Raw genomic sequence first — 19250 nt, forward strand, 5'->3', positions numbered from 1 at the left:
TCCTCTTTCTGTAAGTTTCTTAATTAGCTAGCTCTAGGAATGGAGATGTGTGTAGGGCTGCAAACAAATCGAGCCGCTCGCGAGCGGCTCGATTCTTAATTAGCTAGCTCTAGGAATGGAGATGTGTGTAGGGCTGCAAACGAATCGAGCCTGGAGATGTGTGTAGGGCTGCAAACGAATCGAGCCGCTCGCGAGCGGCTCGATTCAAGCTCGAGTCGAGCTCGATTAATATCGAGCTCAGAATATTAAGCTCGTTAGCTCGCGAGCCGGCTCGCGAGCTTGAGTATATATATATATTTTTTATTTTTTATTTTTATTTAATAATAAAATTACGTATATTATATATATATATATTTTTTTTTATTTTTTATTTTCATTGTAAAATTACGTATATATCCTTAATATTTTATTATTTATTAAAAAAAATATTATTTTATTTATTTTTTTAAAAATAAAATAATTATTTTTTATTTTTTTCGAGCTCGAGCTCGAGTTCGAGCTCGACTCGAGCTCGGCTCGACTTGATTCGAGTCGAGCTCGAGCTCGAAAATTGCCGGCTCGTCGAGCTCGAGCTCGAGCTCGAGCTTGGTAAAATTTAGTCGAGGCTCGGCTCAATTAGCTCAAAGCTCGACTCGGCTCGGCTCGTTTGCAACCCTAGATGTGTGACCCGGAGGATATCAATGGAAACATCACAATCCTTGGAGAACTGAGCACAACTTCTTGTTCTTTGGACATGGATGTTGTCTCCATTCCTTCTTTTTTTGTGTATGTGATGAAATAAGTCTATTTGGTGTTTCTTTATATAGACAAAAGGCGTGGGTATAATTGGATAGTTGTTTTTATGTAACAACAAATAAGGGCATTAGACTTGTGAATTTTTTGTTAGAAACGACTATCAAACAGTGATTGTACTCTAATAGGACTAAGGAAAATATGAAGATGACAAATTATTTTTTGATCTCTTTATCCCTATTTTTGAGAAATTTCCATCACTAATTTGTAGATACTTTCCCCATTATTTAAAATCCCAGACCATACACGTAATGGTCCCGTTTGGCAAGTGAGTTTTTTAAATGTTTGTCTAAAACTTTATTATAACTTTCTGTAGAAGTTGTAGAAAAAATTTTGAAGTGTGTAAATTTTTGGATATTTTGAAGTATATAGTTTAAAAACTTTGAGAAGTTTTTTGAGATTATTGTAGTTAAAGTTGTTAAAAAACTTGTAACAGAGAAATTTGGCCAAAGTCTTGCTTGCCAAACAAGGCCATAATGTTGGAAGGAGTTTTATATATGTGGGTAAACTTTCAAAGTTACAGAAGTATATGTGTCTGTCATCTAACTATTATGTTGTACCTAAACTATCTTATTAATCTCCCAACTGAACGTTATTCACATCTGTATCCTTAAACACAATCTTACCCATTACCCGTGTTTTAAGATCTCATGGACTAGAGTTATATGATTTTCTTTTTCAGAATCACATTGTGATGCTATTATAATTATACTTATTTGGATTTGGACATGAAAGTGATAAGAAATGAGAAATGAATTTGGTACATAAGAAATGAAGAATTTGTCACTCTAGCCAATAGAGTTTACAAATTTAACCCAAGTATATCAGATTCACTTTACCAATATTAATCTTGTATAATTGTCCATAGAATTGGGGAGTAGTAAAACAAAAGTCTACAAACTTGAGCTTATAAGTATACTGTATCTATGATGAATCTAACTTAGCAAATCTCTTGACTATGTTCACAAAGTGCAATTGACAAATCCCTGTCCATCCCAATGACTTGCATGTCATTTTGCCATATCTACATTTAGAATTGTAGCAGTCTCTACTACACCACAACAAAATAATATATATATTGAAAACTTCAGATAAATTGCTTCAGAAATTCTGTAGCCACAAGCCTTCCTCGTGTGTTCACAGACAATTTCAGTTCACTTATCTCTTTATCAATATCCTGCAGTTCAAGGAAAGTAAAAAGTTTAGACAAGACTTTCTAACTAGCAACTGCATGGTTTTTGTTGAACTGGACATAGGTTGAAAGAACTTCAAGCACAAGCAAAAACTAATAAAAATGAGATCCACATTGCTAAGATAATCATTAGTCATTAATAAAATCTGCACAGGAACAGCATCTCCTTTTCCGAATTTTGTTACGAAATGATCACTTGTTTCATAGTACTCTACAACTCAGAAATAATCCCAGTATTAATAATATCTGGTTCTTTACACAATCAGCACACTTTCTTTCTAATTGGTGCCAAGTACCTAAGAACCAATGACAAACTTTAGCATGCTTAGCCCGTTTATTATTCTCAGCAGCTGCAAAGAAACAAAATGAGCGGCCAAGTGCGCTAGATTCTGAAATTGAAGGAACTAAGTGAAACAAACCCAAAAAGAAAGTTCATATGGAACCATCTATGGATGAACTTGAAAGGGTATGTAAAAGAGTGAACAAATAGTGGCTTGATTAAACCCCCAAAAAAAAAAAAAAATGGTGTGCTAAAGATGCAGATAATTGATTATTTTTGAAGATCCATAAGTGAAGGATCAACACATAATGAATGTCTTTGTTCCCAAGTTGAAACCGTGAGGTCAAGGTAGCATAACAAAATAATACCTAACTACACTACTTTTCATGTTACTGATCTAGCCAGTGACATCAATTGGAACAAGATTTAAAGAAGCAAAAGTGTTCGAACCTCGTGTGTAGTCTCTAACCCCTAGAATTTATTAAGCACCAGAAGCAAGTGTTCTAAGAAACCACATTCCCCTCATAAATAATGATATATCAAGAATGTTAATTTAACTTGAATACAAATGGTATTCACCAATAGCCTAATCTGACATATTTCTGAGCACTTTTGATGTGTAGCAGAAATTCCTTCTCCAGTAAAGAGGAAGATATTATCAACTTGAAATTGAAATTCTGATTGATATATTTAATTCCTTGGTTGCCAATGAACAGCTACAAGTTTTCTATCTATTTTAACTTTTGTAAAACTACAGGCAGATTATCAACATCTAAACTCAGTAAAATCTTACCTCCATGAACTGAACAATAAAATCTATGAGTCTCTGTTTTTGCATCTCCTCACAGTGATAATTTGTGATGAGGAAACTTATGTCGTAGCCCTGAAATGAGCCATTTGAAAGCTTAAAGCCTCTGAATCAAAAGATATTGCCATGTATATATTGTTAGAAGCAAATTAGGTAGAAACAATATGCAACTTTACAGCAGTAAAGCCGGCTCATTTGTAAAAGGAAACACCAATCTTTTTTACTATTGATTGTGCCAAAATTGAAAAAGAACTAGGAATATGAACTAAAATCTCACATCACCATATTGACTCAAATAATAGAGATGAAAATTGTTAGGATGGCAAAGAATGTCCACCTCTACATTAAACTACTCAGCATAGTATCTTAGATCACCATATTACGGAAAATGAAACAGAATGAACACATACAAGGCCATAGATTGACCTACTAAATGTATCATCATTGTACAAAATTTTCTACTAAATGTGCTTATCATTGTAAAACATTTTTCTAATTCTTGATTACATCTCTCAATACTTACTAAAGAGGAAATGGAAACAAATAAAATTTGACCAGAGAACAATTGCGGATGAAAAATATGATTTGACGAAGTTGAATTAAGATGTTTGAAATTTTGAGAAAGAAAGTAGATAATGGCTTTATCTGTCACTGCAATCCTCTATTTTACAAGGTCAAGTAACAGCATGATTAAAAGATATTGCCCCAGTTTTATTTACCAGAAAAACACAAATGTATTTCAATGTGATGAAAATTTTCCATTCAAGCACTTTTGCACTATGGCCATCCTTGGCAGAAAAGTTAATAGATGTTTCCATGTCACGGAGGCAAACTCAATATTGCCAAGTGGTCGCCAAATTTACCTGGTTCTAATACCTAATTATGTGCATCTTATGTCATGGGACCATAAAGATGCTCATGCTTCCTATTTAGGTGAAAATGTCACATCAGCAAAGATCTACACTGACAAGTCCAACTATATCGTCGTACCACAATATGAGGCTCCAAATGAAAATACAGCATTGCAATTATTTTAGAGGAAGATGTTTCCATGTTTGACTGCCTAAATGCATTTAAAGAAAAAAAAAACATATATTTCACATCAATTTATGGATGATTGTGGAGTAAATCTTCTTTAATTGAAGCCAATGAAATTTAGTTTCAAAGCTTCTTACACTTTCAGAATAAATGTAAAAAGACTTACAATCGCCTTAAATTGATTCTTGGAATAAGAAGGGCAGTTCTGGAGTACCAGGAAACAATACGCATAAAAGCATGCATCAGGAGACTTAAACCCATTCAGTGGAGGCTCCAGAAAGAAAGGCAAACATCAAACGTGATCGAAAAGCATGAGAATAGTTTTTAGATTCAAATCCAAATCATAGAAGCTTCCTTTTGTGGCTAGCCACATTTAATATGCATTTAGATTTTAGAGTTTGGAAAGCACATGAATTATCTTTTAGAGCTCAATCCAACTCAAGAACAATTAGGAAGCAAAAGAAAATACAGAAGTCCTCTTCTGAAGTAACATGAGCACTTAATGCACTTAATATCTATCACATTTTGCTAAAGGCCAATAAGTCTCACTTTTGACAAAAACTTTCAAGTTATCAAAACTGCCATAAGAAAATTTTCACATTATACCACTTTCCTAGGGGCAATCGCATTTACAATCTCATAATTTGGTATTATGATGGATCATTTCTAGAACTACACAACTCACACTACATTATAACATTGTGTTGATATCCATTTCACAAATTTCCAGTCAGAACTTAACAGGTAGTCTTTTGGGACAGGTATGCAGTTAATAGGCCTTATGCCTTTGATGACCTATGGACTTGTAACAAGTTTGGTAACACAGAGAATCAGTCAAACTCCAAAGATAGAACTTATAGGTAAAATCCAGATTAATATCAGCTGATCATATATTTTGCCATACATACCTGCACAGGCTTCCTCCTTAGTACCTGAAATGCCTCTGCTCTCATTGACAAAAATCTAAGGAATTTCTTTGTCAAAATGTTTTCAAGTTCATCTGCTTGCTTCACCTGTGCCCCAAAAATTTAAAAGAACAAAATAAGAAAAAGAAAAGAAATCCCTTTCTCACTCCCTCCATCAAGGTTTGAGCCTAGCATTTTGGGAGCATTTTTTTTTATTATTAAAACTGTGAAGTTGCATAATTTTACTGCATTTTGGACTTGCACCCGGGTAACATAGCCACAAATAATCACACGGAGGGAATTGTTTTCTTGTACCTAAACAAGGTGGGGCCATGGTACTCTCTTAGTTCAGTCAAGATGTTAACCGACAAAGTAGCCTGTTTTTCTCCTATGTATTCCCACATATTAGTTGGGTTCATGCACTCTGTTGGTGCATCAACGTCATTTTTTGTAATAGAAAATTCAATGTGTAAATATATTGGGGGTAGAAGTGGAAATTGAAAGTGAAACTCTCTACCATATTTCGAAGTGGCAACTATTTTCCAACATATCCAAAAGAAAGCATTATAGATTCAATAAAAGAGAGACAGTATCGAGTTTTAGCATAAACAGGTATTTAGTTAACATGTGCTCATTTTCGCGGATGATCACCTAAACAAAGCCATTTCCACTCACTGGGTATTTGAAATGCACTTTTAAAAGTATATTCTGCGGCTGAAATGATTCTCATGCATAACTATATGTAGAAACTGGTAATATAAGTAGTTAGCTCCTAATATTTTGATAGCTTAAGCCTTACTGAAATCTTGATGCTTGAAATGGGTACTTGTATGTGTTACTTTACCAATCCCAGAAAAAGACAGTTTACAATTCCTCACCCATCACCAAGAAGAAGGAAAAGAATAGAAAAAGTCCTACAGAACTAGATAAAAGCACAAAGAAAGAGGAAGGCTATCTGTGGTCAACAAAGAGGAAGGCTGTAGCAAGGGTCAGTGGTTCTTCATGTTCCTAACATTTCAAAATTTTCTGACAGTATGTGCAAATGTATTATACAACAGCATTACAACAAATGTGATGTCATGCTTATAAATAAGTGAGGAACTTACCTTAAGGCTTATACGTAGAGAATTAATTGATGTTTCTATCAAGCACTTTTCAGCCTCATTTCTACATATTACAACCTGAAAGATGACAATTTGACAGCATTAGGACTGTGGATAAGAAAATCAAAGTGTTCAAAGCCTCCAAAGTTATGGTATTTTGAAGGGGGATTAATAAATAACAAAACACTCTTTGTTACAATAACAAAAGACCTTTTAAGTGTTTTAGACATCTTTCAAACCAAGTCTTTACATTCTAACGTTTTGGAACAAGATAAGAACAGAACATGCAGTAGCCAATGGAATTCCACTCCGTCAAAGCACAGGAAACAAAGACCCTACCAATTTCTTAAACAACTTTGTCCTAGAAGCACCCAAGACAAGGGGCAATGATAATGGAATGTTAAGATGTAGAGCATAGATAAGATATGGATATAGCATGACATCAACAAATAGACAACATCTTTTTTTTTTGGTTTTAAAATAGAATATGGCATGTTCTAACAATATTTTACGCAATGAAACTGATGAATAAAAGAAAGAAAGAAGCAAAGAAAGAGAGCTGTTCATGTTCAGAGAAATTAACACCACTGTACACATCCATATTTCAATCCAAGGGGGCAATTCAGGAATAAAATGCAGCATGAGAACAAGGAATTGCAGACTCCATAGGTCCTTAGCCACTCTATTATGGAGGGATAACAAGAACATTTCTGATATTGAAGTTTAGTCACTTTTGACAATTAAACTACTTGAGGTAGTTGCTGTCCCATTACTTTCATTAGAAAGTGACCCAGAAAGTTCCATCAGATGCCTCAACATGTACAGGCATCACAGCAACAGATCTCATATGAACATAAATGCTGCTACATTTGGACAAATTTCCAACTCAGCGTTTTGAAAGGGAAGGGGAGGGGGAGAGCATGAGTCCACACACAGCACTTTAGACACCGTTAGACATCAAAAATCACTAAAACCACTAACAAGGAGACAAAAAATATTAAGAAAGATGTGAGTGAAACAGTCCTTACAGAATTAAGCAGAAGTTCTGGGCTAGTCCTGAAAATAAATTAAAAAATGTAAAGTTATACAAATCTCATGAATGTAATTAGTCATTTATGCTAGAAAAAGTACCAGACTGTAAATTGTCATCACAGAAAAAACACATAGAAGGTCTAAAATAGCCTACATGATAATCATGCACAAAATATAGCAGAAGAGACCAATGACTTAACCACCTTCAGTCACCAGACACACCCATGCCAAAGCATCAATAAGATCAGCATGCTACTTGGAATAGCTACCATAAAATTCTAAAATAGATGTTGATACAACACTAAAAAACTGGCACAATCAGAGGATTCTTACATCTTCCCGCTTGTTCACTACTGAAGGACCTGAAGTGAGGATTATACTACTAATTAAGAATTTCACTAATGGACCAAACCAGCAAAACTATATGTTTTACATCCCATGCTCCAGCCAGAGTCAGAATAGAATCCAAAGAATATAGTTAATATTTCTATAAGATGCAATTGCAATCCTTGGCACTTAAGAATGGCATCAACATGTTGACTTAACCTCCTACTCAAAGTGCATTCTGTATGTCATATGGGCCACATTTTTTTTTTCAAACTCAGATAAAAGAAAAGCATATCTGAAGCATCTTGAGACCATCAAAAGATTCACAAGAATTTTCAAGTCATATCAACTCTAGGAATTACAAGAGTATACAAACCCAGATATTTTATAAGTTTCAACTCTATCAGAAATATAGCACTCGATTAGCAAAAAGAGACTGCTGCCAATCCTAACTATGAAGAACATACAAGATCACTACAAACCGGACCAGCATGCAAGAACTTAACCTTTTTGTAATCTAACTCGCATGCTATATTTGTCAATTATCACAAAATTGAAAGTTTAGAATTTAATAAGCATAGCGATTGAAACTAACTAATGTGACAACAGTAAAGAGCAACATACTTCAGTTCAACTTCAGGTTTGTTATGTCTTTCAACTTCTTGACAAGGGAAGTTCTGCAGTCAGTTTTTGCCAAGACAAAGGAAATCATCAAAAGGCACCACTTCTCATCAAAGAAAACATGGCAATGTTATAGTGGATAAGATATCATCTTTATGTAAAGTAACAATGCCAAGATTCAGATTCTATCTGTTTCTGATCATATTCTGTGATTTCAATCAGAAAAGTATATTAAATAAAAAATATGAAGTTGTTTCTGAATTGTTAGAGACTCAGAGGCAAAAGTTCAGCCAAACTTGTATCTGACAAAAGTTAGAAGACACAACATTTAACATCATGTTAGCTGGTTCAATGCATTGCTACAATCTGTACTGTGTATTACGGCGTTAGAGAGACAGATTTGTCCTGCATAGAACTTCCTTGAAAGCAGCATTTGATACGTACTTGTAGACACATGGCAGCTTCAAGAGTGTTCCTTATGCAAGTCAGATACAACCTTAACATGTTTGCCTGAAGGATTTCCAAAAAAAAGTAAAAACCACAGTTCATGCCATACACAAGTGAGGTCCAGATTAGACTTTAACCAAGTAGCATAAGATTACTGCAGAGAAACTTCCAAACACACTTATTATTTCAAGAGATAGTGACAGGGGAAGAAAATTGAGAAGTACCATATTGAGGTTTATGATAAAAATTCTAAAACCATATCCTTAGAATGATGATTCTTCCTTAAAGTTTCATTCGACACATAACATTAGCAACTCTTTTTTTTACCTTGATTTACAATTACATGGATGAAGGAAAAAATATATATATATATATATATTATTTTCTCTTCCTTCTTTTTCTTTTTAATTTTTCTTTTTCTTGGAGCAGTGGTTTCAGAATTTCAATTTCAGGGCCTCAACTGTACAGAAAAAACAAATGTAATCAATTTCGCCTCAAAACATTATGATGAGATGAAATAACCAAAAACTGGAGTAGTTTTTTTGTAAAAATCAATGATAAATTAAAGAAAGTACAACCTATATTTCATATTCAACAGCAACCTATATTTCATATCTCATAAAAACATATATTTTTTAATACCTACAGAAACAAAATTAATCACTGATCAGCACTATCTACACTATAAATTTCGGAGCTTGATTGTAGCACTGGAAATGCAAAAAGAAACCTAGAGTTTCACATTAATATCATATTCAACAGCACTAGCAATGATAAATTAAAAAAAGTACAACCTAATCATCTTCTTTAGCCATAAAAGCTATTTGTCTATCAGAAGCAATTTCTAGACACATTGCCAACGTCATTTCTTTAATAACATCCAACAAAAGGACTCATAAAAACATATATTTTTTAATACCTACAGAAACAAAATTAATCACTGATCAGCACTATCTACACTATAAATTTCGGAGCTTGATTGTGGCACTGGAAATGCAAAAAGAAACCTAGAGTTTCACATTAATATCATATTCAACAGCACTAGCTTATGTAAATCACAACATCATACTAAACCAGGTGAAGAGTAATCTACTTCAAATAAGTCGAGAAATAATATGTTAAATCATGAAAAGTCAAACACTCTTGTCATTTATTAATATAACAAGAAATATGTCAAAAAAACCAGGAGAAAATGGAAACAAATCCTCATAGATTTTCCTCTTTGTATTGATCCTCAACACTCGAAGATACAAAAGCCATTTGATTTACTGAGCCCCGAACTTCCCAAAAAATATTTAACTCACATCACATTGGCCAAATCCAAGCTTTAACTCACATCGAATTTAAACAGTCAAATAGTAGAACAGTTCCTAAACATGAAATTGGGGAAAAAAAAAAAAAGAAAAAGAAAAAGCAGCGTTAGTTATAGATCAACTTTGATCAAGAACAATAGCAAAACTCACCGCCATTCTTCTATTATCTCCCCTTACAACAGAGAACTGAATTGGTTTCTGCAAAATCCACAAACAAAAAAATCAGAGCTTTTGCGCTCAAAAAACAAAAAATCAGAGCTTTTGCAAGTGTGTTTTAAGAGATTTTCATTGCATAAAGAAGAGTTTAGCGAGGAGACAGGAGAGAAAGGAAAATGGCGAATTGCCAATTGGGCCTTCAATTATGGCTGGAACAGATTTAGGACCCAATTTTCTTGTTTTTAGATTTTTAGTCCTTCGCTTGTTTCTAATTGGGCCCTATGAGTGCTTTAAAAATTTTTCATTTTTTAATCTTTAAAAGGGAAAATTATTCAAAACGTCTCTCACATTTTGTAAAATGACTTTTTTCGTCCCCCACTTTTAAAAGTGTAATTTTACGTCACTTACAAATAGAGCTGTAAACGAACCGAATCGAACCGAGTATCTCATGTTTGAGTTCTGTTCGTTAAGCAGTTCGAACAACGTTCGTGTTCGTTCATTAATTTTCGAACTCCAAACCTGTGTTCGCGTTCGGCTCGTTAAGCAAAATTCGTGTTCGAGTTCGAGTTCGTGTTCGACTCGTTTAACATAAATGAGCCGTTCGCGAACATGCTTGAAATGCTCGAATCCAAATTATTTTAAGCCTTAAATATGCCATGCAAATTATTAACCATTCTCAAAAACAATTAAAGCACTAAGTGACTAAATTCTATTATTCATTAACTATATAACTAACATTAACATAAAAATAACAAATAAAACAAAGCAATTTGCCCTCCAAATATAAAAGTCCAGCCATAAAATTAACCCTAAAATTTATCAAATGATAATTATGTCCATGTTCGCGAACGTTCGTTAAAACTCGCGAACATGCTCGTGTTCGCTCGATTATTAATCGAACAAAAAAATTCGTTCGAACTCGGTTCGTTTAAGATTTCGAACGAGCCTTTCACGAACACGAACGAGTCGAAACGAACCGAGCTACCGAACAGCTCGGTTCGTTTAACAGCTCTACTTACAAATTCATATTGATCAAATTTGGTTCCTACCTAGGTTTTCGACAAATTTTTAGTCAGAATTCATCAGGTGCCTTGCATGTGATTATTTTGTAGGCGTAAAATTGTCAAATCAAAATTTACATAATCCATCTATAATCCCTAACCTTTCACAAAATAAATTGTTTCGTCCCTCACATTCACAAAATAAATTTTTTCATCCCTCGCATTTCACAAAATAAATTATTTCATCTCTCATTGACCATGTATACAAATAGTTTTTTTTTTTTTAAAAAATTCATGTATATATATCTATTTTGATTTCACCTGAACAATATGAATAGTATGTAATATATCTTTATTTTATTTCACTTAAACAGACTAATTGTAGTTGTGCATATGCTATTCAATAGATATATACATGGGTTTAAATCTAATAATTTTGTTTTAAACTCGTATATATTTATATTTAATTTCACCATGTAAATTTATTTAATATTTGTAACCTTTTCCATTTTGGTAATAATTCATTTATTAAGTTGTATAATAAGACCATCTAATTAATCAATGTTAATTCAAATTTTATACTCATGCTAACAAATTGCAATTTAAATCTGAAATTTTTACTCGCTACCTTTAAGACCAACAGTTGAATTTTTTACCTTATGATTATCTTAAAATTTAAAAGTGTCAATCACTTACTTCATTTTGTTCATACTTTTCCTTTATTTATTTTTTTTGTCCGAATTTAATTCGATATAAATGATTGATAATGTTTAGAATTAAATATCTTCTTTGTTTTCAATTTTTTGAGTAAAAGAAATGAACATGAGTAAAGAAACTAATAATTTTTTTAAACCCCTATATATATCTATTTTAATTTCACTTGAACAGTACGTTCAGGTAAAATCAAATAGAGATATATTACATGCTATTCATATTGTTTAGGTGGAATCAAATAGATATATATTAATTTTTAAAAAAATTATTCGTACACATGATCAATGAGGGATGAAAAATTTATTTTGTAAAATATGAGAAATAAAAAAATTTATTTTGTGAAATGTGAGGGACGAAATAATTCATTTTGTGAAATGTGTGGGACTATGGATCAGATTATATAAACTTTGATTTGACAATTTTGTCCTTCAAAAATGATTACAAGCAAGGCACACGGTGGATTCCAATCAAAAACTAGTCGGAAACCTAGATAGGGACCAAATTTAACCAATATGAATTTGTAAGGGATGTAAAAGTACACTTTTAAAAGTAAGGGACGCAAAAAGTCATTTTGTAAAATGCGATAGATGTTTTGAACGATTTTTCTCTTTAAAATGATCAAAGTACAATAATGATACAGATTTCGTAAGAAAATGCTTAAAAATACGGATAAGTACAATGAAATTATGCAAGATATTCCAGACTTATAGAAGTAAAAGTTAGTATATATAATTATTATTTTGTTTTGCACAATGAAAGTTTAGAAGGCGAGAAGACTTGTCTCATTCCAAGGTCAACATATGTCATTACGCACAAAGTAACTTGAAGTAGTCTTTGCAATAGCTTACAAACAATGTTTTTAACTAATTGATGGATTTACTACATTAAAAAAAAGATGTGAACAATTCTCAATAAGTTTAGTGTTTTCATTACATTGTAGAATTACTAGTCAAATTTTTAACAACCAAAAAATCAATAATAGACATGGCATCACTTTTAAAAAACCAATTAAACATAACATGGTGTAACTTTTAAGAAAAAGTTCTTAATAGTACCATGTTTAATCAATAATTCACTATTCAACAATAAGTTTAATTAATAATCTTCTATATGTTAACGGCGTATACACGATTAGTTTCAGGTAAATGACAACTGTACAAAATTTGGATTTGAAATCTTATTTTTGCATGTGTCGTAAATCCAACCGCAATTACGTATACATTGGCAGTATATAAAAGATTTACTCATAAATTTACTATTCTCTTTTTTAAGGTTTTTTTGGTAAAGGATTTTCTTTGCTATTCCGCAATGATATATTAGTCTTACAATAGCTAGTCCTTGCGTCATTATTCTTGTGGACTGTGGTGCAACACTACAGAGGCATATTGTTTTATATTTATCTCTTGCCGCTCTTTCTTAGAATTTCCATTAATTTTTTGCTTCTTTAACCAAAAAACCTTAGAGATATTTCACTACCAGTTTCTCTATTTTTCTTTCTTCACTCTTTCACCTCATTTACCAATGGAATATTCTTGTTCTGCAGTTTTTGCTATCATTCTTTTAACCTTTCTCTATATTTTAACTTCCCTGTTGATTTTTTTTCTCTTTTTCTCGCACAATTTCAGTTAGTTGGGTTGTATAATGGTTTTCGCTTGTGATTTTGATTTTGAGTATAGTTAAGAATTGAATTTCATGGGAAATTATTTTTAGGGTACAATGTGTGATGAATAGATACTATTCTGTTCGCCTATATACATACAAAATGCACAACTTCAATGCATTTGTATATAGTCTATATTAGTCTTCTAAATGCATTATGTGACATTTTTGGTTTAGCTCTGGTATCCATGTATAAGTACACTAGCATGGACCGGCAATGTGTGGGCCACCAAAGGTGATGCATTTGTAGTTTTGGAATTGGTTATGCAATGAGTCGTGTTCTTAACTTTTAGTTATCTAACTACTATAAAAACCTAAGAATACCTTCACCAAGAAGTGCCATGTGGACAACTTAAACTGATTTGGCATTCTTTGATTGATTTGTTGTTTTAACACTACCTTCATAAACAATTGTCATCTGCAATTGATCGCTTGACATCTTTGATTGGTTTGTTGTTTTATGGTGGGAAATGTGTCTTTGGTATGTATTTAACCATGGAAGGTTGTTTTAGTAATATGAGTATTTGGTTGAAATTAGTGATGTATATGGTACAAATACATACAACTTTCAGTAATTTTCTATTGACATTTTTAACCCTTACATTAATTTACCACTCAATTAAATGAGTTGAGTTTGTGGGTATTGAAATCAAGATTAAATTATGTTCTGATGCTATCTCACTCTTACAACATGAGTGGAAGCTTTAATTGTATGCATTATTCTATTTGGGTCGTTTTGATTTCTTCGGTTTCATATTCTTTTGGTGTTCCTTAATCTTTCATATCTATTAGAATGTTATGTAAAGGATTCATTCCAACGTTCTTCTAGCAAGCATACTGTGTGGTTTTAATTTAGGTTGGTTCCATCTTTAATTTTGCTTTCAAAGATTACAAGGAAATTGGTGATTTTGATTAAATGTTTGCTATTAGAAATTCAGTAGTTTGTTGTATCTTGTTAATGCATTGTTAGTTTAATTCCTTATAGCCAAAATTTTAACTTTTTCTTTCATGGGATATTTGTAAAAATAGTTTTAGAGCTTCTTGGAGCAGAGATTCATCAGGAAATTTGCTGAGACAAGTATGTCCGACAACTTTGCCTTTTAATTTTTCACTTTTGTTTTTGTATATGTTTAATTGTATTGGATTTTAGTTTTGACTATACTAATGTTGTTGATTATTGTTTACTCTCTACAAGAGTTTTTCCCACCATACCATGCTGTCTATTGTATCAGATTTCAGTTTTGCCACCAATATTGTTATTGTTCTTTGTGGATTTGCCGTAAGAGTTTTTCCCTTCTGACATGTGCTTGTGGTTAAGTATAGTACATTACTTAAGTATATTTTATCCTTTAATTATCATTTATTCTTGCTTGATGCGCTTTTACTATAAGAGATGTTGGATCAGCCAACTGAATTCAGTGTATGTGATTTTGCCTTATCTAGATTCGGTGTTTGTAAAATGGCTTTGATTAGAGAGTTCTCACCCGTTCAATATCTACTTAACTAGTGGTAGGAAATCTGATGTTTTGATATAATAATCCACTTCCATGTTATTACACGTAAACTTTGATGAATAGTTTATGACATTTTTTTTTATTAATTATCATTCCTGTGATAATATATTGGTTCACCTAATGTGCCACCCCAATATATTGTTGCCTTAAATTTAATCAATTTTCTAATTTACAAATCTCGATGACATAAAAGAACATTTCCTAGCAGCAAACCTGAAATTTATAATTTATAGTTAATAATTAATCTTCATAAATAATTACTAATCAATCTATGCACTTGTTACTTTGACCACATGCACTTGAGGGTAGGCAATTGTTCCCCCTCAAATAGTATGAAATTATAGAAAACACTTATCGTATAATTTTTTAGTGTTTTCAACTTTTACACTTTATTTGTCCCTTTTCAATTTCTTAAAAACACTTATCTGCTCCCTTCATATAGATAATTTTGTAAAGTTCTATTACATTAGACCCTGAGCATTTACAAAATTCACATATCTATATACACGTCTTCGTTCAAATTTCTAAAATCCTATCCTAATGTGAAATACTACATACTACAATATATAAAATATAAAAAAATCAACCTTTATTAGTTTAAACATAAGTATGATGTTAATTATAGCTTTAAAATGACAATTTATATATAAGGGATATGCACCGATCCACATTGAAAATTTAAGGGATATGCAATTGGTATATGTGTTTTTCCTTATTATTTACAGGTTTGTTGTACCATTGTTTTCCTAAATTTGTCTTCATCAGAAAATTTATCTCTTGCCACAGATTTTGAAGATCAACAAATAGTAGCGCCTTGACAAAGGCCTTGATTTGCAGGTTTGTCTTGAACTACTCTTCTTATTATTTATTACTTGTTAGATGAATTGTCTGAGAGACAGTTCCTATTTGATTTATAAAAAAAAGAATAAGCCAATAGTATAGATTGTTTAGAATCTTTAAAATACTACTTTTATTGATAGACTTAATTTGTAGTAGAGGAAAAAATATCAAATGTCGTTATTATTTCGTTGATATAGCTTATTAAGTAGAATGAAGTAAGATGTCATGCTTCATTTTCCATCAGTGATACTTTAGCTTATATTTATTTCTCTGGTTCTAAATGATTAGATAGTAGCTATTCTAAAATGAAAAGAAAACGCAAATCACATGGCGAATGTAAAAGATTCATCATCTGCTTATAATGGCAAACATTGCTAGAAAACATTGATTTCTTCATTAGTAAACGGCACTATGGAGAAGTTTTGCAATACCAATTAAAGTAGGACTAGCACTCTTCGTACTAATATCAACCAAGGTTGTTTTTGCATGTGAGAATGCAACATATAGCTGTCCGTGTGAAAATACCGGTTCCTTTAAGTAAGTACCCACAAAGTTAAGTGTTTGTCCTTGACTTTTTGTTTATGGTCATTGCAAAACATAGGCGGACTGGAAATTGAGTTCGTTTGAATGAAACTGGATATTGCTCATGTGATAATGGCTGTAAATGAATTCTATGAATGAAAGTTGGCTTTCCAGCGAAGTTACCAACAAAAATTACAGCATGAATTACATTTTTACAAAGCTCTTGCATATTAATCTTGTTCCATTACATAGCCCTCAGTTGGATCAAGATTTCTAAGCAAAATTATAGGTGCATCAAGTTTCAGTAACAGCCTATACATTGGAAGACCATTTGGTGTAAGAGTGTTCAAAAAATCTACATACTGGCCTTGATAATTTGGATTGAAAGTTTCATCATAACTCAAATATTCTGTAACTTCTCCAGGAAATTTGATTATTAAAGCATCATTTATTTTATCAACAAAGTAATTTTTAGTCGTTAAAATTGCCTTGTTATTTGAAGAAGCCAAATTGCCTGAGCCATCTTTAAACTCCGGATAAACAACTTTTATGAGTTGTTCAAGTGGATCAGATTTAGTCGTATGCTTCACTAAAATTGAAGATGGTAACTTTATAATATCATTTTGATCAGTCTTTTCAGTACCATCTCCTACACGCAGAAGGAATTCAGTAAAAGAAAGATCAAATTTTGCTCGCATATTTTCTTTCAGTTTTAATTTCTGTAGTTGTTGCCATATTGGTGAGTTTATGAGGCAAGCATTAATCGTTTCAGATTTTGTACCTTTACGAACTATAGGTAATGTCTGCCTAAAATCTCCATCAAGTACAATAACTTTTCCACCAAAAATTGCTTTTGTATTCATTAGATCTTTTAATAAATCATCTAAAGCTTCAATTGCTGTTCTTTTAAACATTGGAGTTTCATCCCAAATGATTAGTTTTGCTTCTTTAATTAAAGTTGCTAAATAACTCTGTTTCCTCATTCGACATATTGCTCCTTCCAGAATGTCTATTGGTATTTTAAATCTCAAGTGAGTAGTTCTACCACCTGATAATATAGATGCTGCAATTCCTAATGTTACTGTTGTAAGTGCAATGTGCCTTTTTGATATCACAACAGCCAATAGTGCTCTATATAGAATGTTTTACCAGTGCCTCTAGCACCGCTAGAATTTGAATATATTCTCTCTATAATGATTTTAAATGCTTGCTTTTATTTTTCATTCAATAAATGTATAACATTAAATCAGTTTCTGAAATGACTATATTTCTATCAGCTGTTAACTCTCTTGTTTGGCTTTCTACATCTGCGTAATATAGACCATGAGGTATCAAATTATAAAAATTTATAGTTTTTCCCATGGATTGTAGAAAGTCATCTATTTGTTGTAGTGTCTTTTTCTTGATTTCTGCTTGTTTTAGAGTTTGATATCTGAAGAAATTTTCATACATTTTATTTTCAAACTTTTGCCACAACTGCTTAGGATAATTTGAATAGGAATATACCAGCAGTGTAGTGAATAGCTTCCTCATTTCATAAGGCATATGAAACAAGGATGCCTCTTGTAAACAAAGTTCTTGATTGTTGTCATCTTCCAAAAGGCCTCTTATTAAAGCTACTTCATGAAAGGTATGTACTCGGACTCCATTATATGCCCTAAGATCTTCGAATGGACTAGGACAGCGTATTTTAAATAATAAGAGTATGAAATAATACCTTTCTCCTTCACTTGGGTGAGCTGTTATTATTCTATCAACAAAATCGCCTCTTTCTCTGATTTTTTAGAAATTTTGATATAATTTTCAAATAAAATGGTCTGAAAATTTGAATACGTCAAAATTTAATTCTTGTGCTCTCTTATTTGTTCTATTTGTGACAAAAAATTCTGTGAGCATAGTTTTTCTCAAGTGTGAATTGCTCACAATATTTTACTTTTTGTCTTTTTTCTTAAAAGTCAGTGGCTGATAGTTCTCCAAATGGAGTTGCAAGTGAATAACAGTAGGTTTAATTTGACTCATTTGAAAACTATAAATTCTTCAGCATGCCTCTAGAGGAGATACCCATCGAGCAGAGACATATTGCTTGATCTCATCACTATTGAGCAAATTTCAACATTAATATGGTAGTTAAATTTTGCCAGTAAGTAAGGGTTGTAGGGGACTACCCATCTATTGTCTAGTATGACTGACCTTATGCTGATTTTGACACCATTATCCCTTCTACGACAGACAGGATAAGCATCAACAGATTGTGTAGTTTCGTCACAGAATTCTTTAGGATAATTGCTCTTACATGTACCATTTTTTTCATGTAAGATAGTTGTTTAACTACAACATATTTGTTGCCAGTGGCATTAAGTGGGCGTTCATAGCCTCTTATTCGATAACACCAACCATTAGTTAGATGAAAATGCTCAGGTTTACCTACATAACTACAACACCTTGATGACGCAAATTTAAAATTCATATTGTTTCACTCCATATGCCATTAGAATGATATTAAAACATTAATTTATTATCTTTATTCCTATTCTAGGAAGAACTCCAATGAGTGGAAGGGAATTATTGAATATAATTCCTAAAACGCCTGATGTTCTGTCAAAGTAAGATGATTGTCCTCATTGTGGTGCTAGGAAATTCTACTCAAAAACAGCAAATTTTTGCTGTTCAGGTGGAGATATAGTATTAGGCAACAATAAATATCCAAAAATTCTAAAAGAACTTTTAATATCATCTTCAGAGGAGAGAAGATCATTTAGAACATACATTAGAACTTATAATAATCACTTTGGCTTTACTTCTTTTGGTGTCAAATGTGATATGAATTTATTTAGGAGAAATAAAAGTATTTATATTTTTAGAGTTTAATGACAAGTTTACTATTTTTTGAATTATTTAACTCGTTCCAATCTTCAATTATATTTCCATGTTACTGAAGATGAAGTTTCTAACCGCCTAGCAGCCTGTCTAAGATTATCAGAGAGCA

The 19250-nt window shown here is 32.2% G+C and overlaps 2 protein-coding genes across 2 annotated transcripts; both read right to left on the reverse strand.

The window, feature by feature from the left end:
* Positions 1 to 1593: 1593 nt before the first annotated feature.
* Positions 1594 to 10182, reverse strand: LOC113767143 (actin-related protein 2/3 complex subunit 4). The gene is made up of 8 exons (XM_027311322.1): positions 10009 to 10182; positions 8543 to 8608; positions 8102 to 8154; positions 7147 to 7174; positions 6122 to 6196; positions 5019 to 5123; positions 3058 to 3147; positions 1594 to 1969 (listed from the first exon to the last, which is right to left on the reverse strand). The coding sequence occupies exons 1-8, from the start codon at positions 10012 to 10014 to the stop codon at positions 1880 to 1882; spliced, it is 513 nt and encodes a 170-aa protein (XP_027167123.1). The 5' UTR covers positions 10015 to 10182; the 3' UTR covers positions 1594 to 1879.
* Positions 10183 to 16494: 6312 nt separating this feature from the next.
* Positions 16495 to 17127, reverse strand: LOC113766274. Its single transcript, XM_027310483.1, has 2 exons — positions 17046 to 17127; positions 16495 to 16913 (listed from the first exon to the last, which is right to left on the reverse strand). Exons 1-2 carry the CDS (start codon positions 17125 to 17127, stop codon positions 16495 to 16497), a joined length of 501 nt encoding a protein of 166 aa, XP_027166284.1.
* Between the last annotated feature and the right edge of the window lie 2123 nt (positions 17128 to 19250).

Source organism: Coffea eugenioides, chromosome 3, assembly GCF_003713205.1.
Source record: "Coffea eugenioides isolate CCC68of chromosome 3, Ceug_1.0, whole genome shotgun sequence".
Lineage (NCBI taxonomy): Eukaryota > Viridiplantae > Streptophyta > Magnoliopsida > Gentianales > Rubiaceae > Coffea > Coffea eugenioides.